Raw genomic sequence first — 26,654 nt, 5'->3', positions numbered from 1 at the left:
GACAGTTGATAAGCAAAAGGTTATTATCAAAAAGAAAAATAGATTAAATATTTTTTTTTTAAAAAGGAGATGGAAGCACAAATTAAGTATGAAAAGTTGCATCTATAGCAACCCTCAAACCACAGGACATCTGTCATTTGGACAGATATACACCAGCCAAACACCTTCTGAATAGTAGTGTCATTTTGGTTTTGTTGTGCAGCCACAGGTCCTGGGCAGCTTGCAGTCTCTTCATCAACCATAAACGCCTTTGTAGCTACACATAGAGTCAATTATGAGGGCATCTGCATCTGACAGCTAAAGCTTGGCCTTAATTATTCAGCAGGATGCTGCACATCAATAAATCTACATCAGCATGGCTGAAAAAGAGAATCCGTGTGGTAAAGTCCAGTCTGAGTCCAGACCTCAGCCTAACTGAAACGCTGTGGAGTGACCCTGAGAGACCTGTGCATAAAGAAATACCTTTACCTTAATGAAGTGACGTAAACTTGAAGATAAATGTGTATTCATGTGATTAAATACGACCATGTAGCTCCATCCTGTAGCCACTAGATGGAAGCATGGGGTGCTTTCATCAAGCTGGGGCATCAGCAAGCACAGGGTAATGTTAGTTGTTCCCTGTCCCTGCACAGCTACACTAAAAAGATAAAAAAAAAATAAAAAAAAACATATTATCATGTTTAGCCTATCTGCTACACTCATTTACTCATTTAACACAGTAGTTGGTTTTAAGGGGGAAAGGAGACACAATATAGCCCCAACCGCTCCGTCATCTTAAGATCACAAAGAGTAAGCCTCGTAAAGAGCATTAGCAAATGTAAATAAATAAGTGATCGCCCAGTAACTGTATAGTCTGCAAGGTATCAACATGGCACATGACATCATGCATCGGCTGTATAGGTGAAGTCTCATCACCACTCTCGATCCGGTGTACTCAGTCTCTTTTTCACACACATAATCTGGATAAGATGATTGGGTTTCTCTTTACCTCTTCTGTCAAGTCCAGCTGAGCTGGAAACCTCACAGCAGACAATGGGACCTTCACCTGTTGAGAGGCCCCGTTGACAAGCTGGTAGTTGGATGAGGTTCAGGAAGGGATGATAATGACAGACAACCGGAGATAAGCTTTTATTTAATAATGAAAGACAGCAGGATGCTGCCAACAAGTAGAGCAAGAAACAGCTGTGTGTAACCTTTACGTAAAATCAAAAGAACCCGAGTCTCGTCACTTGCGTAAAAGTTATCAAACCGGCACCAAAAAAAAAAAAAAAAAAAAAAAAAAAGGATTAACTTGTGGCAAATGCGCATAAAGTGTGCCCGGTTTAACTTTTCCCCTTTAAGTATATATGGCGTTCAGTGTTCAGGAGGACACAAATTCAGTCTCTGTGCCAGACGTTTTTTCTGTCTTCAGACTTTCGAATGAAGTTTAAAGTGATCTTTACGCGCCGTGTGACGCCGCAGGGCAACACTACCCGCTGTTGGCTCTCTTTAGCTGAAACATTTAAGAGGGCAACAGTTGTGCCAAGCGTCACCAGTATTTACACATACACGTGCATAAAGTGACGGACTTTAAATATTACAAATGCTTCCTGCTGTTTGAAGAACACATTTAATTCTTGATGCCAGGAATACGCTTCTATTGAAGTGCCAACCACTAATGCAACTCTTGATTAGATTTTATCCTAAATATTATGTGGTGTCTTGCCTCTAAAAAACTCACACTCAAGCATTTATATAATTGTACAACTCTCTTTCTTCATTCTGTGCTGCAACTTGCATATATGCACCTCCCTCGTGGAGAGAAATAACCTTTTATTTTTTTCTGTGTCCTGCTGCAGTGCCTATTCTCCAAGGTAAGTGCTTAATGACCCTGAATTTGTTTGTGTGTCAGACCCGCCAGGGGACACAAAGGTCCTCGGAAGAGACAAGCTGAATTGTTCTTTTTGCAACTGCACACATTGGGTAGATCGAATATCCAGCTGTGGCCCCAGAAAACTAGATGAAGCGAAATGGAACAAATAATTTAAAAGATGAAGCAGATATTAAAAAAGTCTGAACGACGTATCTCTCCTAGATAGCTTTCTAATGGTGCACGAATACCTGCACGTTATGCATCATCATCATCATGAGGGACAACTGAGGGGTGACCTCGAGTCTCAGCACAGTTGACAAAGCAGTTTAAGAGGACTGCCCTCGACCCGCACCCCATCCCGGTCAGCGTCAGAGAGGGTTAGAAAGCACCGGCCTCCCTGACATTCAGTTATTAGCGTGATTTTTGAGGTCATAATATTTGATCACCAGAGCCCCTGTGTTAAAGTATGTATAATGGATTTGGTGAAGTGAAGTTCCACTACATCAGAAACAAACTGTACATGTGTAAACTGATCACTCATTTGTTCCAATCAATTAAACAATGTTTAAATACACATCGTATCACTAATTGAAAGTTCGTTGTTTAATTATATTTAATATTAAATGTAATGATGTAGGTTTTTCAAAGAGATGTAGCTCAGATGTGCACGTTTCGGGACTGCTGCCTGTAAAAGGATATGCATGAACCAGTGGTTTGGGTGGGGAGGCATGAAGTACAGCAAGGAGAATGAGAGAGAGCCTGCAGTTACATTAGCTGCCCTGTATTTACTGTAGGCGACACTGTAATTGTCGAGGTGAGAGGAGGAGAGGTGTGAGGAGGGAAAAGAATGCGCTTTTATTTATTTATTTTTTAATCAATCTGCTATTTACGAGGGTGTTACAGCACGGTCCGTCTCTGTCCTGGGCGCTATAGGATAGTAAAGGTTAATCAGTTAGGAGAGAAATTCGATCAGGGGCGGGCAGTTAGAATTTGATCCATAGACAGGTAACTTAAGCAATCCCTATTGTCACAGCAATCAGACCTATATAAATCCGCCGTGACGGATAGCAGTCACCACAGCCTTACCTCTCTGCTGGATCACCGACCTGGGCGAGAATTCCTTAACACGGTAAGTTACTGCGTGGTGTCTGGGGAGTGGAAAGGTACATTTTTGTCTCTTTTTAGACTTTTATTTGATTTAATCTTTATTAAGTTTTGACTCTCCAACTTTTACATCTGTTGTGAGCACTCCAGGGACAGCCTGGTTATGTGCATTCATCAAAAGGTGATGCTAAAGCAAGAGCTGCAGCAATTTTCCTGCACTTTACAATATTTGAACCAACCTGTGCTTTGCACAGAGAAAAGTTGGAGAATTTTTTTCACACTGACTTATATATTGATATGTTTTTTAATGTCCCAGCCCATTAGATTCAATGACTGCTCAATGACACATCACAGTTTTTGCTCTCCATCACTGTCAACTTAGAGGGTTTGTACAGCACCTGGCTAAATGTGTTAATAATTCACCGTGGCTGTTCCTCCTACAGGACTAAAATGTCGTTCTCATCTGTCCTGTCTGCTGATGCCATCGACAGTGCTATCAAGGACTGCCAAGGTATCGTTTTTCACCAATATCTTTATTGCTCTCTTTATACACGTTTGTGGCGCCACTGCAGCCAATTGGCAAACTTTTGATCTCTAGACAGCAAAATGTTAGCTTAGAAACATACACAAATGTGACTGTGATGCATGGTTAATGTTTTGTTGTGTAGTGTCTGATATTCAGCATTAGACAGACATTCTAATAACATTTAAATGTACAAATTAAATTCAGGTGTCTTTGTATGTTTCTGTAAGTATCACATAAACTTTGTACATCCCATGACATCCATAGGGTACATTATCATATGTTTCCATGATTAAAATCCAGTTGTGAACTTTGGCTCATGATTGGATCCAGATGTGAACTTTGAAATGTCTTTGTCTGCCTTACCAGAGAGAGCTGATATGGATGGTCTGTGGGATCTTTCACAGTTGGCTTATTCATCACAGATTCTGCAGATCTGTTATAAATGCCCTACTTCTTCTTTTATTTTGTAATAAACCTTTTTGTAACTATAAGCTGATGTCCAGAGACCTTTTAACCGGCCGTCGTTTCATATCACTTGCCTCGAGTAATAATATACATCAGTTTAAAGGATTTTTTTCTTTGTTTTTACATCACTTGGACACTGGCCTCAAACCAGAGAAGTTAGATTTGATCCTGTATTCATCTCTGGCATTCAAAGCTCAAGACAACTAGCTGTTAAACATATATTTGAAGTTAACAAACTTATATTTGTTCTTTTGTAATCATTCATCAAACTCTGATTTATCCTCTAGCTCCAGACTCCTTCTGCCCAAAGAAGTTTTTCCAGGTGTGTGGCCTCACCAAGAAGAGCCCTCAGGATGTGAAGAAGATTTTTGGGCTCCTGGACAATGATGGTGATGGTTTTATTGAAGAGAATGAGCTCAAGTGAGTCAAACACAAGATGACAAGTTTAAAATGTCCCCCTGGAAACTAAATCTAACTTACTTTGACACATTTCTTTGCGTTAAGGATGTACAAATAAGGATAGACCAATTCCTTATCTGTTTAGGATATGTGTAATAAGTGTTAATCTTATCCATAAAATAGAAACTCAGCAGTTACACGTATACCACCAGCCCCCAGAAGACAACAGACATGTAGGATACTGTTAAAAGCTCTATCCTCTGACTAAAGAGTGATGCACAATGTAACACCAAAGCCTGACATTTATATTTGTGTGTAAAATCTGAGGATTTCCTTTTGCTTTGACCAGTGGTTCTCTGTATCTTTTTTCAACCAGGGCTTTCCTACAGAAGTTCTCTCCTGGGGCCCGTATCCTGACAGACAAGGAGATCAAGGCCTTCCTGAATGCTGCTGATGATGACAACGATGGTCGAGTTGGAGCAGATGGTGAGAAGATGTGCACTTATTTGATATGTCATTCCTTGTAGATTATGGGAAGCAGGCTACAATTAAATCTTATATCTGTAACATATGATAAATATATTTGGTTGAATAATCAGGCAGTTACGCCACTGATGAGCTGTTAATACCACAACTGCACCTTTGAATTTTAGAAACATTATGGGTCTTATAACCTGTTATCATATTAAAAATGTTCATTTTGTCAGCAACAATGAGATGAGTGAAACTCAGGTGTCTTAAAAGTGCTTCTTTTCTTTACAGAGTTCCAGGCTATGGTCTTGTCCTAAACAGCTGGAGTTCTCCTACTAGGTCTGCCCCCCACCTCCTCCCACCATTTTATCCGACTGCTTCAAGGGCTACTTAGTCAGTCACTATTCATCTAGTTAGAGAAAACCCTCAGATTTGTTTAATTTTGCAAGATTTACTCTGGTCCACTGAAATATGCTTATCATGTTTTTGTTTTTTTGTTTTTCCTTTTGTGTCAGACCAACCATAAAGCTGCATTGCCCAAATAAATGTACACTTAACTAAAGTAATGATTAAATAAAAGAATGAAATCCCAACTCAAGTCACTCTTCTCACTCGTGATATTTATGTGCACATCATAGTATTTTGCAGTATGCCTTCTATTTGGCTATTCTATGTGATAACACGGTGAAGCTGTTTGAATAATAATGTTATTTAGCTTTGGGGAGTAAATATGCATGCAAAATTTAGACACTCCTATGTACAAAACAGACACACACATGCAGAGACACACACAGTTTCCCTTACAGTTCAGAGGTGTCCTCAAATCTTCACTTACCCTTATCTAGCAAAGCGGTAAATAAGATTGAATGTCAGACAGTGTCAGGTGTATGAGAAGTGACAAACACTGGCTGTCTGGCTCAGTGTATATACAGTGCCAATATGCATATGTGTGTGTGTGTTTGTGAAGAGAATTCATAGATCTCTGGGTGTGGGGTGACCTTGCTGACCACCTGAGTGTCACTGTGGTTGGATCGAGTGACACCTGACCTCAGCTTTGTAAATAAACCCAGCTGAATCCCGGCACTGCTCCAACTAGGAAAACAAAACACACAGATGCACAGACAAAACTCAAAGCATCTGCAAAAATGAAATGTGTGTTTACACACAAAAAGTCAGCCATACAAACACACATGATTCTTAATGTGCAAATAATAAATGCACATGTTTGTGATATGCACTGGAAATTTACACAATTTCCTCTGGGATTAATAAAATATTCTGATTCTGAATATTCTTACACCAAGTCTGGTTCAATGAAAAAAAAGAAGAAGACGTTACAGCGCTGCAATAGTTCCCAATGTAATGTCATGAGAATGTAATATCATATATTTTCCTTCTCTCCATTTAAAGGATTCACTGGATTAAAATTAACAACTACTTCACTGTTCTCCCACACACCAATTCCACCAAATTACAGACTAGCAATTTTATTTTCAGAGCTTCTACTTCAGTGCCATTCAAATTATCTGTTACAGGGAAACCTTACCATTAAAGCATACACCTGGTACTCACAACTAACAGTGTTAGACGGACCCTGGCATTATTATGAGATCATAGTCACCTGTGTAGAATATGCAGTCATACCTTTGCTGCTTTATTCAGATGGTTTGCTGTGAATATAGACACTTTAAGAGTGTTTCCTCTTCTGCAAGGCCTGCAGATGTCTGTGTGCTTTTTATATTTAAAGGGTTACATGTCAAGGTTACACAATTAGAAATTATAGCTTGACTTAAGCATTTACCACCAATAACATCTGACTGATGTGTAATCTTTGCACTCATGACACTAATAAAAAATAAAATAAAATAAAAATAATGATGACCTTGGTACTGGACCTACTGTAAAAATAGATGTTTCTGTTTTTATAATGTGTGCATATTTCTTCTTAGTTTAATTAAACAGACATAATGTTTCAACAACCACTGGCTGTGCACTAAGTAACACTATTTAGAATATTATGCATCCACATCTGCTGTTCTCGGAATCTGAGCTTCATCTCTGTGGGGGGAGTGGGGATAGACCACTTTCCTGAAAGCAGGACAAGGTTGGGGAAGCCAGTTGGTAACACAAGCCAAGTGACACACAACAGAGTTGTGACCCTACAGGGTCAGGGGCATCAGCGGTAAACAGGAAGGAAATGTGAGCCAACAGGTGTAAACTGACTGCTGGATATATTAGTGTGGGACAACAGTACAAGATAATGTGGCAAGCAGATTGCTTGTACTCAAGGGCAGTGTAAGGCATGGAGGAAGACAAGGCCATGACGCTATTATTCTTAACATGAGATGCAGAGGACTGTTGGAGAGGAAAAAAATTTAAAACAGCAGCAGGATTTGGATCACAAAGCCAACATTTATTCACCCGTCAAAAGCTAAAATAGTAATTAAGAGCCACAAAGTCTTTCCAAAAACATAAAAACGTGATTTGTTAAAATGTAAAGATGTATTTTTGATTGAGTATACTGTATGGTGGAATTACAAAAAATAAAAAAAGTTGAGACCAGAGCATTTTAACCCTATAATGCCATATGTATAATATTTGATACACAGTTTCTGAAAAGTTTTGCATCATTTTATGGTTAAAAAAAAAAAAAAACAAAACTAAACAAACAAACAAACAAACAAAAAAACAAAAAAAAAAAACCCCAAAACAAAACAAAATACATATTGCACACAATCTGATACTTGTCTTCTGCTTCCTGGTGGATACAACAATAATACAGTAATGCACTACAATAATTTTGACATACCAGAACATAATAAATAGTAAATATACAAAAATTACTTTTGTTCTGTATTTAAAAAAAAAAAAAGAAAAAGAAAAGAAAAAGGAGGATTTTTCATCCCGTTTTTTTTCTTGGCTTGAAAGGGTTAACGACTGTGCTGTATCACCTCCTATTTCAGCTGTTCACCTGTAAATCTGAAAGCAGAATTTCTCTGCCACACACCCAACTTCACCTGCTCGGCAAGTGTTCAGCAAATTTTCAATTCGTGATGGTCTAAGTGTTTTCATTGATTCAGATCTAGACTGCTGGCAGGTCAGTTTAACAACCCGAATTTGCAACTTGCTGCTGAGTGTGTCTTGATAAAATTATTAAAGCTTTCCCTGCTAAAGATGTGGTCTGAATGGCAGCATATTGTTCTAAAACCTTAATATGTTACCTGCATATAACATGTTTAACTTGTCCATGCCTTGTTCACCACTGCTAACCCCAGACCATTACTGGCTTCACTGGCTTTTAAATCAAACAGTAAATATAATAATAATAATAGCAATGCCTATAATAAGAACGACTAGTAAATGCTAAACATGGCAACCCACTGCTCTATAGTGAATCTCGAGATGGGTCAAATGCAGACACTAATTACCCAGCTAGGGTTAATAAGGATTTATAATCTTAACATTTCGGTTAGCCAGACCACTGGACAGCTTTTAGCTCGTCTTAATTTCGAATGACTTTGAACTGGGAAAGCGGCACTGTTTCTGGGTCTTGCACACTCTTGTGTGGATGCAACAAAAGGTTATATTTACTATTAATAGTCTCCAGAGATGATGCTTTGCCTGTGCAGTAATTTCAGCTACAAACGGTAACATCTGAGATCCCATAGATGCATTCAGTTTTACTGCAATGATTTGTAAATCTTTGCTTTGTGTTCACATTTTACAGCATCTCCGTTTGTGGAAACATTATCATGGTATTGCCAAACACAGGGCTGACCATGTGCAAGCAATCTGAGCTTAATCAAGCTATTTGAATATTTTGTGTGACTGTTGATGCTATGTCTTGCACCATGTCTAAATGAGTGCTTTGTGATAAACGCAGAGGCCAGAGCTGCTTGTGTGTAAGGCGCATCAATTATAGATCCCCTAGCTTCATTGTCACTAAAAACTCATATCAAGAAAGGCGTGTCAGGCTCCTGTTACTCATTAGGTATGTGAAATTTTAATATGCACCCCATTTTCAAATGATAAACTGATGTACTCACACAAACTAGGTAAGCTAAACCATGGGAATGTCCTTTAGGTTTTCCTTTATCACACACACACATATTTAGTTACCATTCTCAGAATTTGAAATCCAGGAGCTATTAGAGATGACGCTACCTGATAGTCTGAACGGAGAGGAACATCGTAAAAGATTTAACCGCTGTGTTAGGATGACTGACAGGGCTTTGTGAGCTCTGTGCAGGAGCTCTATTCATAATGCAGAGGATGAGAACTCTGCCTCTGATTTCCAACAAATAATAGTCTCCACTTATGACGTTTGAGTGGAGTTTCCCTTTATTAATAAATGATTAGATCCATACATTTCAATTAGCAATCCTGGCTTAAACAATTTACATACATTTATTGAGGTCAGTTTCTTAAAATGTATTTCCGTACTGGAATATTTTGTGTACATACAAGCAAATAAGTTTCAAAATATAGTTTGAGCTACAGTCCATTAACTGGACTCAGGCAAGTTTGCCATTTGAACTTAAAACCACACCCTGCCTAAAGCCTGAGCATCTGTTAGATGTGCTGACACATTCTCAGACTCAGTAATAGCTGTCATGAAGAGGTAGACAGGTACTTTGCAGACTTTTCCAAATGAGGAGGCAAAATCAGATAATGTGGCAAGCGTCATCCAGGACAAACTTACTCTGACTGACTGAATGATAGAAGGAAACTATTTGGTTGGAGGGGCTAACTTTAGCTTAAATTTCTTTATAAACATCATGAGTATATGAAAATTCCTATTTTATGTCAGCTACATTTAGAGTGTAACTATACAACATTTTTTTTACTACTAATAAAATATTGTTATATATTGTTGTTTTAATAGTGCAATGTTCCATGTTGCGACATTCAAAATAGGTATTGATATTGAACTCCAATACCATCTCAGAGCCTGGCTTTTGTACTTGTTGCTGATAATAGTGTGGGTGGACCTTTTTGTCTTTGGTATAAGGCATACAGCCTTACAAAAACAAGCTTGAATACTGATTGGTCTGAACATAAAAAACATTTCCAGTGCATGATGAACAATTCCAGATTTCTCAGAGTGCAGTTTGCCAATACTGCTTCTGAACAAGATGAAGCTAATGCTTCTTTTTATATAAAGTTTCAAGCAATACTTGTGAATATAACTCAGTATTGTAGTGCTTGACAAAGATTCCCCACTCTTGACCATGTGGTTTTATCAGCTATTGATGAATGACATTTCTTGACAAAGGTCTGTCTGAGTGACCAGACATCATGGCTGTCCAACACAGGTTTGCTCCTTTGCCCTTTAAACTCTGAAATTCCTCCAGCTTTATTTACTGGTTTTATGACATAACACACTGTAGAGAGAGAAATATGCTAAATCTTTTCAATATTTGTTTAAGGAACATTATTTCTTAATAGTTAGATTTTTTTTCACAAATGTGTGGACAAATTGGAAATTCTGTGCTCAGTTTTTTCTTTTAATTGATTGATTGGTTTATTTATTAACTAACTCTGAATTACCCCAGTTCCAACTTTTAAAATATATTTGAGTATATTAATATGGAAAGAAAACATCTTTGGTAAAAAATGTAAAAAAACATGTTATACCATAAGTTTGGGTTAACAACATATTCCCTGTTATAGGAAACCATACACCACACCTCCCTCCAAACACCTTCCAATACACCTAAACTAAACATCTAAACTTGTACACTATGTCTGGTGCCGAGGCTGGTTCACTGTAAGCAAAGTGTTCATTACTTCTCCCAGTTCACACATTGTTCAGTTGTGCCAGCAGTCAATTAAGACCAGACTTTAACAGGACAGCACTGACATGCTGGCATCTCACACCCTGAACCAGACTCCCTTGTTCAACATTACCTAAAGAACTGAGACTCCCCCTGCAGTCTCAGCTTCCCATGCTCTGGCCATCAGATCCGACGGTTACATCAGCAGAACCCTCTCTGACACCAGCCTTTAGCAAACAGTGAATTATTTAGGGTTAACAAGCTGTTGCAACACTAAACTCAATTGTGAATTTTATTTTATTTTTTTTATTTTTTATTGGTTTGTTTGACAGGGACTTTGTACATTAAAAGACATTATCTTATATATACCAGAGATAGCCAAATGGCTGGTTTTCATCTGCAGTCCCTGGACAAGATTAATAAAAAAAAAATAAATAAATAATGAAAGACTGCAGTGATAAGGTCAGCACAGAGCCAACTCAAAATGTTAATGACGGCAAGTCTGACTGTTAAAAAACATTTTTTTGAATGTTTTTTAATAGATGACATGAGGTCAGTTCTTTGATGTTCACTAGCACAGACATCCAGTCCCATGCAGCTGTTACTGAAAACGAACACTGAATAAAAGCACTATTTCAAAGAGAAAACTGCAGTTTCCTCTTACTGCACCTCTTGTTAGTCAATATGAGTTATTTCTTAAGTTTAGAGATGACTAATAATTCTGAACATTAGACACAAATGTGCATATTTTATGATGTTCTCCCAATTAAGGAGAGTCTGCTATGTAAAATTCTGCGGTATTTGTATTATTATGGTTTCCTATTCAATATTCTGGTTGTTTGCTTATACATAATGTCTAATGATTTAAGTGTGGTCATGTTTGCCTGTGACCAAGTTGTTAAACAACAGTTTATGTAGCATGCATGTACACTTTAGCTGTAAATACTTTAGCATTGACAAGCGTGACCTTAATAAATAAATTTAAGATATTAAATTTGACTCAATTGCAAACCCTTTTTACCTGTTATTTAAAACTGACTTCAGAGTCTATGAATACCCCAAGTTAGTTTTATTCTTGTACAACTTGTATTCTTTCTCCTAACACATGAACGTTAGGTTCTACACTGGGACTGTTTGACCTGGAGAATAACATAACCACTGTTTTTTATTTTTTGTTGAGTTTGAAGCAGCATTGATTTTACAAAGTTGGGACATTGGCCATGGACTGAGTTGGTTTTTCTGCAACTTGTGTGATATTTTTACCCTGTATGTATATCACTGTATCATCTGCATACATTTGAATGTAGTTCTTAGGACATGCTGATGGAAGGTAATCTGTATAATTGGAAAAAAAAAGTTTAAAAAGGAACCTTGTGGGATGCCTGTGGATAGATGAAGGGGATATAAGTGATAATTATTGATTCATACTGGCTGTAATCAAGTTGATAGATATGATTTGGTTAATTTTATGGTGTCTGATGAAAAGTTGAACCCACTTAATTTGTTCAAAAGGCCTTTTTAAGCTCGAGAAACAAATCAGCAAACACACCATCTTTTTTCAGTAAATATTTTACTTTTTCTCTAAAGAAGCCGTTGATAGTCTCTGTAGAGTATAGTATTTAGCTCTGAGGCCAAACTGCATTAAGTGAAGAGTAAGTGAAGTGGTGTTCAAATGTGTGATTATTGTTAAGCAATTAGTTTTTCCGCAACTTTAGACACTGCAGGAAGGATACTGATTGGTCTGTAATTACCAATGACAGCTGCTGATTTCTAAACATTAGGAAAATTTGCCTGGAGACTGAATGATTGAGAAATTTAGCTACTTGGGTTATTTATGTGTGACTAAACTCTTTCAGCATTAAAGTGTCTATACCCCAAAAATTCTTTGTTCTAGATGGTTTAAGAGATTTGAAAATGTGTCTGTCTGTAGTATTTAAAAGAGAAACATTTATAGTATTGAATGAAAAACACTTGGCAATATCAAAAACAGAATCAATGAATAAATTATTGAAAGCATCTGCCACCTCATGCTTATAGTTTATAAAATGTCCATTTATCTTCATTTCTAAATTTTTGTTCCTTTTTTTTATATTTGTGTATATTTTTATGAACCCTCTGTGGGTGTGGTAGCTAAGGGGGAAAGGATATGGCTGAAGTGTTAAGCAGCACTAAGCTGATTCGTCTGGCAGAGCTGACAGAGCAGAAGGTGACCGGACTGATGCCATCCTCGGAAAGGATGATATCATTCATAGTCAGTGCTTCTTCAGTTGCTTCTCGGTGATGGGCGGTATTTCCAGGTTTTACTGGGTCAAAAGATCACTTGTGATTGAATAACACAGACTCATTTGATTAAACTGATTTGAAATATTTTTATAGGATGTGCAAATAAAATGTGTCCCTGCTTTATTTAGCTGTTTGGTCATGAGAGAGCATACAGATATTACTGTTAGATAGGGTTAAAATCATCTTGCCAACTCCCCAAATAAATAAATAAATAAATGACTAGTGTGTCTCTGGCTGATATGCAACACTTTCATGCCATGTGAATGTATCAGTGTACCATGGGTGAGAATGTGTCAGTGTGTTTGCGTGTCAGCTAATGGTAGGAGGTATGTGACACCTATTACACTTCTTTCTATCCCACCCTTCTTCATCGTTCAGAATTTGGTTTTATTGTTTGATGCTAAAAATTAATAGGCCTAGTAAAAGTTTGTCTCCTTTTGGGTTAGGGTTAGGGGGTTAGGGTTGTGGATGTAGATCATGCTGACAGGATATTATACTATGGCGCCCTCTAGTGTATTTGAAATAGACTTGTTGGGAGAAAAGTGGTGGCATATGGAGAGTAATTGAGCATTGAGTGGGGATGCAAATGAGTTTTTGTTTGAAACATAAAACAGTTCCAAGTACTTGTCAGAACACTAATGGACACATTAATTTCCCTTACAAACATTTGTTTATCAAATGTCTCCTTAAAAATCTCTCCACTTTACTTATAAATGGAATTAATTTTCTCAATAAGAAGTGTTCAAAAGAAATGATAAAATCTGTATTAAAATACGCTTAATGCCTTGCTAAGTCTTACAAAAATTACATCAAGAGTTTATTTGATCAAACAACATACAGTCCAGTCCAAATTCTTTATATTAAATTCTATAAAATACAATTCATGAATTTAAAAAATGGTTCTAAATATGTTAAAAAACAAACAAAAAATCTATTCTCTCATTTAAATTTATATTAGTATTATTTTGTTAACTAACGGCCATTGTTTTGCTCATCTTTGCCAACTTCTTTATTCACAAAGCTAAATCTTTAAGAGGTTGCCCCATTATCTCATGCTACTGGGCTATAAAGAAACGGAAATCTATAAGCCTCTTGTTTATTATTCAGTAGTTAAATATTTTATTTTGTTTTTGTATGTTTTCATTATTTGCCTCCTTGCATCATTATAACTGTTTATCTTAAAACTTTTTGCGGTTTTGGTGATTTATACTTAAAAAAAAGGACAACAAGCAAGCAAGTAAGTAAATAGTAAATAAATAAATATCCGTTATTTCTCAAAAAAGAGACAAATAGTATTTTGGGTTCTCTGTTCTAGATAAAGGAAAAAGAAATACAGCTTTAATGTTTCTGTTTTTTCCCCTCTTTTCATCCGGATGTGACGTAATTGTAGCCTCTTGAAAAACGAAGCGATTCTGTAGTCCCGACTAGAGTGTCTCTAGAGAGACTCTAGTCCTGACTAGGTTGAGGCTTGGTCACTGTGGACTTAGAAGTGGCCTGGTCTTGATAGGAAAGGATCCAGATGGTAAATGTGACTGTGGCTGTGCAGAAACAGTTAAACACGTTCTTATGGACTGCAAGAATTACACCTGGCAAAGGTGGAGAATGTTTAGAGAGCTGGGAGCGCTTGGCATGACAGTTTTTAGTGTACAGACGTTGCTACAGTTAGATAGTTGGGATAAACTGAAAAAAAGTGGTGGAATTTTTGTATCGGATAAATATATATAAGCAGATCTAGGATCTAGGTCTAGCTGGGCATTTTTTTTTTTTTCTTTTCCTGTTATTGATGTGACACCTCTGACCAGTGGATGGCAGCAATACGCCATAGATGCGTCTAGTCTGCCTAACCCAATGAAGAAGAAGAAGAATCGTAGCCTCTTTCCGGTGTGGCCTTGAGCAGAGTTGCTAGCCTCTGCTGCTACCTGTCAACATCAGTTATTCTGAGCGGACTGCTGGATTTTTATTTTTAACTGTTTGTTTGTGACAGTGAATTAAGTGTCCGCCGCCATGGCCATGTACCAGGTAAAGCCTGTCTGTGGGGGTGACATAAAGATTGATTTGCCAACCTGCATGTACAAGTTACCAAATGTCCACGCGCAGCAAGGGAAACGCTGCGCCTCAGAACACGCGCTTCAGGTAACTCAGCTAATTTAATTTCGATAAGATTTTCAAATTTAGGAATTCCCTTGTTGTTACCCGCAATTCTATTTCTTTGTCACGCATTAAATTGAGTGTATTTCGCGCATCGCGTTGTCATAAGGCCAAGCTAACTAACTTAGCTTCTTGGAAAAAAGAGTAATCCCAGCTCTGGCTGATGCAACAGCTCCACTGTTTCGCCCAGATTTAAAATTTTAGTTATCTTGTAATGTTATAATACCATTTTATATAGCGTTATTAAGCTTTTATTGCCTTTGCTGACTTTGATATTAATGATAGTCAGTCCCGATGATCAGGCTGTGCTCCAGCTGTGGATGTTCAGTGGCTCACATGGTTAACCTGCTTCTGTGTGGCACTTCATGCCTCTGATACACCGCACGAGACGGTGGAAATACTGAATTTTAGTGTAATCTGATTCGTTTATTGCCGCGGTGTTGAACACCACTGAATAATTTAAAATTTGCTGTAACTTTACACTAACATATTACAAATTGCACCTCAATGCTTCAGCAATATCAGGTATTCAGGTGTTGGCTGCAAATCTGTAAACCTTGTGTACATTTTCTTCTGATGGTAAAAGAACATTTTTCTATGAGCCAATATATTAACTGAAACTAACTTTTTCTTCTGAAGTTTTTTTTTTAAATAGTGCAATGTTGTTACTTTCACTTTTATGTTTGCTAGCTTGTGACACAGTTTAAAATCTGGAAAAGGTTTCCAGGTAGTTTTTAATATATATATATATATATATATATATATATAGTTAATATAGCTGTCATTATATTTAAATTTGGATGCAATTTGCAGTCAATTGGGAATTTTGCTTTACCTTTGTGTTTAGGTGGTGTGCGTATCTAAATGTTGTCATTTTATTTTTTCATGTTATTTTCCTCAGCAACTTCCTGATTATTGTGTAATGTCCTGGAATCATCATCATCATCATCATCAGCGGTCAATATTATGGCAGTATTTAATTTTTTTTTACATGTTTCTGTCTATTTAGATTATGGAGTATAGAATAAGTAGGGCACAAGCACTTTTCTAATTAAGGAGTTCATTGTTTTCACGTTTGTATGGCAAAGTAAAAAAAAAAAAAAAAATGTAATTTCCGTTTGTAGTTTCAGCAAGACTCAGCACTCTCCCCTTGTCTCTCCAGAATGGCGAGGTGGAGCCAGCAGTCAAGGCTCTGGAGGCCCGGCAGGATGAGATCATGAGAAAATTGTACGAACTGAAAGCAGCTGTGGAGGGCCTTGCTAAGACTGTGATGACTCCAGATGCCGACCTGGATGCCACAGTCAGCAGCAGCCTCTCTTTCCAAAGCTCCACAACCTTTAAAGGCACCACAGATTTGGATACATTACTGGGCAAGGTGATGACCTAATATTTATATAATTGTCCTATGTTTTCAGGAATTTAATAATTGAATGTGACATTTATCAGCACTTATGAAAATTACAGCTGACACTGTACAATTAATGTTTTGTTTTAGCAAAAAAACAAAAAACAAAAGAAAAACCACTAAAGAAGCTTTGAAAACTTGCCAATCTTAAAATGAATCTAAAAGTATAAATGAGGACGTAGACTGATTCCTTCCTGTTCGTTGTGACGGAAGTGGCCTAGTTATATTAAGCATACTTTATTTACTCTTTCTGTCTAAAGGATGTTGGTGCTCTACGTGACATCGTCATAAATGCCAACCCAGCACAGCCGCCCCTGACCCTGCTGGTTCTCCATAGTCTCCTGTGTGAGCGATACAGAGTCCTCTCCACTGTCCACGTCCACTCCTCAGTTGCCGGTGTGCCACCACAGCTCCTGTCCTGCCTTGGTCCAAGACATGCGGACAGCTACGCCCGCCACATGTTCCAGCTGGGCTTCACCCTGATATGGAAAGATGGTGAGTAGAGGACTACAGTGGCTTTGAGAGCTCATTGGTCTTAAAGGATCTGATACAAATCTCATAGGATGTTCAAAGATCATGATTAACACAATGAAAACTTATGTTTCCAGACGTGAAATTTCTGTTCACTAATGGAAAAGAGCCGTTCTCTGAAAAGAAAAAAAAGGCCTGTTTTTTAATCTGATGAGACGGACAGGTCTGATTACAGTAATGTTTTGCTTCTGACAGCAGAGTGACAATCGGATTTATTTTACTCTCTGATAAAGCATGACACGCTCTGATTTTCTTACAAAACCTGGCTCATCTCTGACAGCAAAGGCAGATATTACAAATCTGGATGCAGAGGTTTTTATCCAGTAAAAGAGTCCAAGTTGTTCAGCCTCTGAACCCCTCATATATCAGTCTGATATGACCTGGTGACATGTGTGTGGAAACAAGCCCAGTCCACAAAGATCACAATCTATAGGGATCAGAAAAATGAATGATAATCTCCCTGAACCAGACACCCCAAGATCCCCCTCACATGTACTTTTGTTTGTACTGCAAATGGTAAAAGCATCTTCTGATAGTTGGGGGAGAGCCTGCTTGGCAGGTGGTCATAATGTTGTGTGGCTGAAATGTTTGCAGTTTCGGTACGATTTCCACTTCCTGAGGAAGTTTCTAAACTGCTTTACTTTTAATTGTACCAGTTCACCAAAATGTGAGTAAGTGTAAAAAAATACAGCCAATTACTAAAACAGTAAGATATTAAAATGAAATAAAAGTTGCCTTTTAAGCTGCTGGTGACTCCAAGCAGAAATATCACACAGTCCTGGAACACTACAGGCCTGTTGTTTAGTATGGATGTAATTTCTTGTGAGTGTGTGCGTGGATTTCTTCATTCTTATATAATATTGTAAAACTTCATTACCACATTGTTTACTATATTAAGGTAATTACAAACTTCAAAAACAATTTCAATAAGCCTGTATGTAGGTGTTCAGACACTTGACTGTGAGATAATGATGGTTTTGTTTGACAGTAAGCTATTTAAGACTAAGTAACATAAGCTGCATATATTTACAAGCGGTATACTAAAATGTAACTTGTCTGCAATGCAGATTTTAATTCACATTTTGTGATAACAGTGACATGACAAAGTCTTGTTAACCATGACTCACGCTTCTCTGGCCTTTCTGCAGTTCCCAAATTGCAGATGAAGTTCAGTGTCCGCAACATGTGTCCCATCGAAGGTGAGGCTAATGTGGCGCGCTTCCTCTTCAAGCTGCTGGCTCCGTACCCCAACGACCCTGCTCTCGCCACCCTGGTGGACAGTTGGGTAGACATAGCTTTCTTCCAGCTAGCAGAAGGGAGTTCCAAGGAGCGAGCGGCTGTCCTGCGGGCCCTCAACTCTGCTCTGGGCCGCAGCCACTGGCTGTCCGGGCCAGAATTCTCCCTGGCCGACATCGCCTGCTACTGCTGCGTGCTGCAGAGCGGCTCAGCCTCCGCTGCTCCTGCTAATGTGCAACGCTGGATTAAGTCTTGTGAGAACCTGGGCCACTTCAGCCCTGCCAAGCTACGTTTGCAGTGACCAGAGCTGTCGTGGAAGCAGAAACCAGAGGCAAGGTGAAAGAAGGGCATTAGAATAATAAAATATCTCAGCCATGTCTGGAGCTCCTTCTGATACTTCCCCTTTGCTGTAGTACATCACTGCACTGACAGACTAAGCAGAAGCAGAGTGGCTGATGATCACTAACTTAAAAGTATTTAAGTTTGACATGCTGCTCATATAGAAAACACAGATTCTGAAGATATCTTTTTAAAGGAGGAAGCAAGAGAGGACAGTGTAGACGAGGGCTTGGTGACGAGTTAAATTAACTGTTCTGACAAACACACTAAACACCCTCAACCCACTTTGTGCCTAAACAGATCCTCTTCTAAATGTGTGTGTTAATGTGTGGTGACGGGTATTACTATGTGCTTTCACAAGTAGTACTTTGTAAAATTTGTTTTCTTAAAAGATTAAAACTTTACACTTGGAACTGATGTTGAACTGAGTTTTCTTTTTTGGATAGTTTGATCATTTACAAAAAAATAAAAAATATCTAGAAAAACAGCTGCAATTCACTGAACTGCACATCTGTGTCCAGCAGAGGGCAGAACTGAGTCATTGAGTCAATATTTACAAGCATTTTATCATTCATTAACTTGATCCAGCTGCTTATTCTGCCCAGAACTGCACATCTTTCCACTAAAACTAAAGGTATGAAAACACTGGGCAGTCTCTGCTTCACTGGACTTCATTATATACCAAGGATTTAAAAAAAAGTTTTGGGAATAGATCCTTGTTTACTGAAGTTATTTAAATTTTTAGCTATTAATCATGAAATGGACTGATAAATTGGCCAAGCATGTAAGTTGAACTGATACAGCAGCAGTGTTGGTGTGTACCGTATGTCCACTGTAGTTAGAAGTTGGCATGCCACCAAACTAAATTTGTCCAAGTCAGGTTTTTTAGCTCCACACTTGTACACTGTCTTTAAACCACAATAGCTGAATAATCTAAAGAAATATGAATGGATTTTGAGAAAATTAATACTTCTATGGGAAGTGATATAGGTGATGCTTAATGTATAACTTCATAATAAAACAGGGCAGCAGAAAACATGGCATTTTTTTCTCTATTTGAGTTTTCTAAATATTAAATGAGCCAAACAGCAGCTTCCGACTTCATAATCCTTTTTTCTCCCCACTCTAAACCATTTTATTATGACATGACAGTTATATTATCTGCTAGATGTTCATTTACATCCTTAGAAAATTTGTTTTCCTCTGTGACTAGTCGTTTGAGCCCCCTCTTTCCCTATTGGCTCATGTGTGGTATACAATCCCAGCTCCCTGTCGTAATCCACTACGTCTGTAAAATCCTTCATGACTGCTAAAGGCAAACATGCAGAAAATCCGAACTATACTTTGCATACCTTAATATTCATACATGTAATAATGTTGGAGAGAAGAAAAAGCTAATCCCAGGGGTTCTCATGCTCTCTGGGTTCATTTTGCATTTCCCCAAGTGTCATGTATTTGACAGCTTTGGTTCAGACGGAGCCTGCGTACAAGTGTGTTTGAATTCTCCGACAGCCTCCTGTTGGTCTCCAGGCAGCTGTCTGATGAGACGAAAGCTCCTAGCTGACATCTGGGCACATGGCAAGGAATACACTAGAGATTCTGCAGCACTGGAATTTTGCTGTTTGCAACGCTCTGTATCTTTCTCACACAAACACGGGCGCCTTTGAAAGTGCAATCAGTATGCTGATGCAGCTGATGCTGCATGCAAATCAGGCAGCAGATCCTGTCCCATCCCTAATCAAATAACTTGTGTCCTGCAATTGGTTTTCATGGGAACAAAAAGCTGAAACAAACAACGATTTGAGTTCCTTTTTTTTTTATATATATATATATCTATATATATATATAAATGATAAAAAAAAACATACAGACAAGAGGTGCATTCTCACTGAACAAATTAGCATAACTGAGATAAAAGTCACTTCATTTAAACCTTTTGGCTATTTCACATCACGGTAATAGAGATAAAAAAGATGCTTTTGTCACTTCTTTCATTGTGATTGTCAATCAGATATTTTCATTAGGCTATTCTGGAGTGACAGACGCATGTTATGCCAATCAAAAAATGAATGGGGGATAATAGAAAAACATCTTGGCTAAAGTGCCTGAAATGAGAGAATACTCAGGGTTTTCCTCTGATGATTTTAGCACATTATGGTTTCATTCTGCATCTGTTTAAAGGCTGAGAGAGAAAAAGTCCCTAGTGATGTAATCACTCTGTTGTCAAAGAACACACGTTACTGTTGTATCTCAAAAGCTGAATGCGTTCAAAGTAATCGTCAGTCAGAAAGTTTCTCTGTGACGTGACCAGGTTTCCTTTCTGGCTGAAGAGACGCTGGACGGGGGCCGTGGATGGCAGGGTGGTGTTGTACTTTAAAAAAAGCTGCTTCACTCTGGGGAAGTCCTGCAGGCACTCGAGGCTCTTCCCTGTTCCTTCCACATACTTGCGGATTTCCTCCATCACTCCCCATTGCTGGATCTGAGTGGAGGTCTTTGCAGATCCATAGCTGAAAAAGTCATCCTCTGATTTAATGGTGGACAGATTGCGACTGGTGTTGGCCTCTGTTACGTTACAGGGATCCATCTGGGATGCCTCGGTGGCCAGCAGGGAGCACATCTCCTCTCTCTCAGATGCCGCCATCCACCACAGGCGAAACTGAGGAGTCGTTGCTGTTGCAATCTTTGCTTCTGTGCTGGCGAACAGTTCCTGGAACCGCACATCAATAGCTATTACAATGCTGTTGATGACGTCATTGAAGAAACTGGCTGTGTCTTTCTGCTCTTTTAACTTGTTCTTCAAACTTAGAACAGTGGGGATGACCAAACCCAGGTAGCATTTCTGCTCTGCTTGGAAAAGTTCGAGTGCAAACGCTAGAGGGTGGAACACAGTCACATATTCTTTTAGGAAGGCCATCTCCTCTGGCTGCAGGTGCCCCACCTCCAGGCGGGCGCAGAGCTCTGTCAGCTCACGCTCACTGAGAGACACGATCTTCTGCACAGCACAGTACTCAACATTCCAACGTATAACGGAGGGGACGACAAGCGGCATCTTTCCTATCTCCTCTGCAGCGTCCATTCCGACCTGGAGATGATGGCATTTGCTCCAAATGGAAAACACCTTGGCCATTGAACTGTAATGTAGCTGGCACATGGGCCCCTGTGACATGGCCTGCCAAAAGTCTTCAGTGACAATCTGATCCAGGATGTGTGACGCACAGCGCTGTACAGAGGGGAGAAACAGGAGCATGTCCTGCTCTTGCTCAACCTCAAGAACACCGCTCACATTGTCGTAGAACCCAATGTCGTCGTCACTCTCCTGGTTGTCCACTGCAAACTCTCTGAACACGCTGATAAAGGGGCTGCCATTGTCAGTGCATGTGGTTTGGACTTTACTTTCAATATTGTACGCCACATGGATCTCATGTATCCGCCCAGCGATGGTATCATATGTGATCTGACCCTGCAGCCGTGGAAACCCCAGAGCAGCAGACTTCCTCTCCAAAGACTCTGCATCGATCCAGTGACATGTCATCCCAAAGAAGCTTCTGCTGTTGGCTGTCCAGATGTCTGCCGTGGTGCACACATACTGGACATTACTGAGTTTAGCCATCAGCTCTTCCCGCATCCTGGAGAAACCCTGGTCCACTTTGGTAAACAGGGTCACCCTGTCCATAGCCTTTAACCCTTCAGTCAACCCTGCAATCAGCTTCTTGAAACCAGGCTGCTCCAGTAGATAAAACGACTGACAATCCTCCACAATGAAGCTGAAGATGAGCTCATCAATCTTTGACTGGGTCAGGCATTTGGACATGATCTCTGCTTTAAGCTTTTTGAGCTGGAAGTGTCTACTTTCTTCTCCATTGAACTCTTCTTTCTTTCTCCCTCTCTTTGCATCAGGCCTGGCTTCACAGCCCAAGTGTGTTCTCTGAAAGACAAAGTAACGGAGATCGCATGCTGCTTTCAGAGGGAGTGAGCTGTTTCATTGTTCTAACTTTGTACTAGTTCACAAACTTTTGCTGAGAAGCAAAAAACTCATACAAACCATCACGCTGACTAAGGAACTGCCCTCCCCCCTGCCAAGTTGAATAAGAGCCTGCAGCCATGACTGTAGCATGCAGCTACAATGTAACGTTGTTAATCACGAGGGTAGCTATTCATTCATTTACTCCTTTAAACATTAACACGCACTAAATGGAGACTGAAATGTTACTTTCTTTGACTTACGTCTAAATGCTTCTTCAGGTTTGATGTGGATGTTTTCGACGTGGACAGCAGATTAACCCTCGGCAAACACAGATTACATTGGACGATGATATTTTTCCCTTGATCTGCCTTGTACGTGAAATGGTGGCGATAACGCCAAGTATTAATGGCCGATTTGGTCTCGCCACTGGCTTCGTGATGAACCTCATCCATTTCGGACGTTATCTTTTCAACTACTGACGTGTTGAAATATAACAGAAGTATCGTAATCCGATTTAGTAATCGTAATTACACTAAAGTAACGATGGCGGTAGAGAAATCCTCGTGAAAAAAAGGGGGCAGGCCTTTGTTTAGATGTTGCCCAGGAAATGGAGAAGGTAAAGCCGCTGACATCACCGTTTAACTTCCTTACATGCGCAGAAGTAGTTGCGCAAGTGTCGGCTTGCAGGCAGAGTAAAGCAGTGCGCAAGCGTGGAACACAAGTGAGTGCCCTATGAGCTGCGTCACAGACCGTGTCTTGTGAATTTTACCCACGGCAACCCTTTGGTTTTTGCGAGAAATCCCCATTTCTCCAGTGTTGCAGCGAGTTGGCGCCACCATCAGTTAGTGAAAATATCACAATATCACAGTACACAGAGAGAAAAGGAGTGAGGCAGAGAGAGAGAGAGAAGTCATCTGTAGGAATTAAAAGTTTTTAAGGAAAACAGTAATTGCAGGAATAAATAATTGTATCAAAAAATTATTAACACAAACTATAATATAATATATTATAATATAATATAATATAATATAATATAATATAATATAATATAATATAATATAATATAATAATGTTTTCTATTAAAGTTTATATACAGACATGGACAAAATTGTTATATTATTGTAAAATAAAACCTTCAAACGTCACTGAAATAATTTGAAACTGACAAAAAGTAGTAAAAAAAAATGACTGAAAATTTACCAATGAAAATATAACATTGTTTTTGGATTATTGTTGAAAAGAACTTAAAATAAATAAATAAATAATGAAACAGGTTGGACAAAAACTGTGGCACCCCTAGAAAAGATTGAAAATAATTAAAACAATGGACATGTTAAATTAATTAGCATGGAGACAGGTGCATTTGTCCCACCCAAAGATTTCACTGCTTGAAGGAGAAAAATATTTGATTTTGCGATCTTTAACTCACTTTTGAGTTATCAGAGCACTGTCAGGTGTAATGCCGAGTTCAGCATATCTGCCGAGATTTGCATGCCCATCGTGTGAACGTGCACAACTAAGCAAGCGAAAACTACTCGTGTGATAATTTTTGAGACATTTCACATCTAGAATCAATGTAACTTTTATTGTTGTTTCTCTATGACAATAAATTATTTGAGAGCTGTACTTTAGTAATATTTAGAGATACCCCACTGAGTAAAACATTCTTTATTTGCTTCTTTAGCTCATTTAAGAAGTGCAACTTTTCCTGTCCACAGGGTTTTTGGCAGCATTTCAGTCATTTCTATAAAATTAGCCCGTGACCAGTTAAAAAACATGGCAAAATCTTTCACTACTCTGCCAAATAATGCATTCACCTCCTTGTGCTGAACATGTTTGGATAAAACTCTGTTTCCCACATCATATTAAGTGTGTTTGGAGTGATCAGTGTGAATTCTTTACATGTAACTTACATACTAGCATAATAAATCAGGGGATGCAATTCTCTGCAAGCTTTAAATCTGCTTTGCCACGTTATGCATCCCCCTTCTGGAGCTTAAATACAAACTGATGGGGTTGAAATGGTGTTTCCTCCATTATAACTAGTCTATTTTGACTCATTGGTGTGATTTCTCTACATGGAACTTACATATGTTACCCCTGTCCCTGTTTAAGGAAGACTAAAAACCTATTTTTTCAGATCATCCTTTGCTGATCATGATGGTGTCACTTGAGAAACTTGTGAAATTCATAGTTTATAAGTGTGGTATGTTTTTATTCTTGTTTTCTCTCTCTCCAGAACTTTGATTGACTAGATTTGTATAAAAAATCTGATTGATTAACTGAAATACTAGTCATTAAACATGGGGAGCCATATAAACCCTATAAAACTTATAACCAGCACTTCCACTTTTATTGTTTTCCCTTGTTGTTATATTTGACCAACCAAAACATGTTATAATAATAATAATAATAATAATAATAATAATAATAATAATAATAATAATAATAATAATAATCTGCATAATTTGAGTGGAAGGATTTGCTACCAATCTAATCTAATTTTACATATGTGACTGAAACGCTGCCAAAAAACTGGACAGAAAAAAGTTACACTTCTTAAATGAGCTGGGTATCTCTAAATATAACTAAAGTACAGCTCTTAAATATTTTATTGTAACAAAAAACAACAACAATAAAAGCTACATCGATTCTAAACGTGAAATGTCTCAGAAATTATCACAACGACACGAGTAGATTTCGCTTGCTTAGTTGTGCGGGTGCACGCGATGGGCATGCAAATCTCTGCAGACGTGCTGTTCTCGGCATGACACCTGGACGGAACTCTGATCACTCAATTTCACTTTTTTACGACCCAGACGTTTCGGGCAGAGCTCCCTCAGTGCCCTTCCTTTCCTTTATGTTTTCTATTGAGTTCTTTTGAGGCTCAGCACCCCTGTTTTTTGTTGGAATATTTATTAATCACCTTGATGACACGAATCATTGTGGGTTCCATAAATTCATGGTTCTGCAGTTATGCTATTTGCGACCATCGTTATTAATCTCATTATTTCAGATGCGACCCTCGTTGAGCTAAACGGACTTGGGAACAAGTCAAGTACAAAACACACTTCTAAGCGGTCAATGACAAGTCTTTATTCCTTTATCAAAAGGATGCATTTATCCCTAAAAAGTCCTCTCATAAGACCTCGTCTCACGATCCGCGCACAACGTGGGTAGGATGTTGAATGTTCATGCCATTTTCTAAGATAACTTATTGGTCAGGACATGGTGCTTTTATACGCTTTGATTTCTTATCCAGAACATAACCTGCTCTGGAGCAGGTTAGCCGTTCAGCGTAAATTACCATGGTGATTGATACCAGTGAGAAATGAACCATGATCTGGCATTACTTCACTTCATCAGGGACTGTGTAACTTGCTGCTATTGATTCAGTTATAAATTTTACTTCATATGAAAGATAAGCCTGGAATGAGGATAATCTGAACAGGGTTCAAGCAATATGTTGTTCTGCTATGAAACTTTTCTATCTGTCTTTGAGAAGCATGACTGGTGTCCTTGTGGAGTGGCGTTTTGACACGTTAACCTGGATGTCACCTGGATCACCAAAGTCAACGTCTCAGAGATGAAGATGCTTAGGTCTATAGCTTTTTTTTATTGTCAGCATGAACCTGGTAAACCTGATTTCCGGTGTGTTTGGTTGTACAGTGACACGCTTGCCCAGCCTCCTGTGCATTGTAAATGAGCTGCCCTGTGGGTTATTAGCTATGACAGCTGTGCAACACAAAGAAAGATCATAGAGTCCAAGCACTATACCCCGCACTCACAGCTGTGACTCTGGGTTTGGTAATATACATATATTTATAATTCAGCTGCAAGTGTCGAAATGTTTTAGATTAAACGGGCTTTGTTTTGTTTAGATATTTAATATTTTCTCTACAAACGCGGAACAGTTCTAACTGGGAATTCTAACGCTGCTCGCAGTTTTTAGTCATTTATTCAATCTCCTCCGTTGGCCAGAATTGATGAGGGTGGGGTCTCACTTAAGTACCGTAGACATAGCTTTCATTGGTAATAGCTGTTAACAGCGACGCAGCCTGTGGTGGAATAGATAAAAGTGCTTTGACAAAAAAAGCAAATAGATCAAGTAGTGAGAAGGTTTGAAATGTTTTGACACAGCTGTCATGCTCTCT

At 38.6% G+C, this 26,654-nt stretch overlaps 3 protein-coding genes across 5 annotated transcripts; 2 read left to right on the top strand and 1 right to left on the bottom strand.

The window, feature by feature from the left end:
* The first annotated feature begins 2,724 nt into the window (after nt 1-2,724).
* On the top strand, nt 2,725-5,410 carry pvalb8 (parvalbumin 8). Its single transcript, XM_041970127.1, has 5 exons — nt 2,725-2,981; nt 3,400-3,467; nt 4,235-4,367; nt 4,723-4,832; nt 5,109-5,410. Exons 2-5 carry the CDS (start codon nt 3,407-3,409, stop codon nt 5,132-5,134), a joined length of 330 nt encoding a protein of 109 aa, XP_041826061.1. The 5' UTR covers nt 2,725-2,981; nt 3,400-3,406; the 3' UTR covers nt 5,135-5,410.
* Nucleotides 5,411-14,355: 8,945 nt separating this feature from the next.
* aimp2 (aminoacyl tRNA synthetase complex interacting multifunctional protein 2) lies at nt 14,356-18,953 on the top strand. 2 transcript variants are annotated; one of them, XM_041973716.1, is made up of 4 exons: nt 14,356-14,896; nt 16,188-16,400; nt 16,691-16,925; nt 18,110-18,953. In XM_041973716.1, the coding sequence occupies exons 1-4, from the start codon at nt 14,882-14,884 to the stop codon at nt 18,496-18,498; spliced, it is 852 nt and encodes a 283-aa protein (XP_041829650.1). In that variant the 5' UTR covers nt 14,356-14,881; the 3' UTR covers nt 18,499-18,953. The 2 variants fall into 2 exon arrangements, with proteins under 2 accessions (XP_041829650.1, XP_041829641.1); XM_041973707.1 differs by having other exon boundaries at nt 14,359-15,010.
* A 1,395-nt stretch (nt 18,954-20,348) lies between these two features.
* zgc:161969 (uncharacterized protein LOC569044 homolog) lies at nt 20,349-23,096 on the bottom strand. 2 transcript variants are annotated; one of them, XM_041973958.1, is made up of 2 exons: nt 22,579-22,743; nt 20,349-22,461 (listed from the first exon to the last, which is right to left on the bottom strand). In XM_041973958.1, exons 1-2 carry the CDS (start codon nt 22,648-22,650, stop codon nt 20,749-20,751), a joined length of 1,785 nt encoding a protein of 594 aa, XP_041829892.1. In that variant the 5' UTR covers nt 22,651-22,743; the 3' UTR covers nt 20,349-20,748. The 2 variants fall into 2 exon arrangements, with proteins under 2 accessions (XP_041829892.1, XP_041829882.1); XM_041973948.1 differs by lacking the exon at nt 22,579-22,743 and adding an exon at nt 22,761-23,096 and having other exon boundaries at nt 20,354-22,461.
* Between the last annotated feature and the right edge of the window lie 3,558 nt (nt 23,097-26,654).

Source organism: Melanotaenia boesemani, chromosome 2, assembly GCF_017639745.1.
Source record: "Melanotaenia boesemani isolate fMelBoe1 chromosome 2, fMelBoe1.pri, whole genome shotgun sequence".
NCBI lineage: Eukaryota > Metazoa > Chordata > Actinopteri > Atheriniformes > Melanotaeniidae > Melanotaenia > Melanotaenia boesemani.
This window is presented reverse-complemented; position numbering and strand designations above follow the sequence as displayed.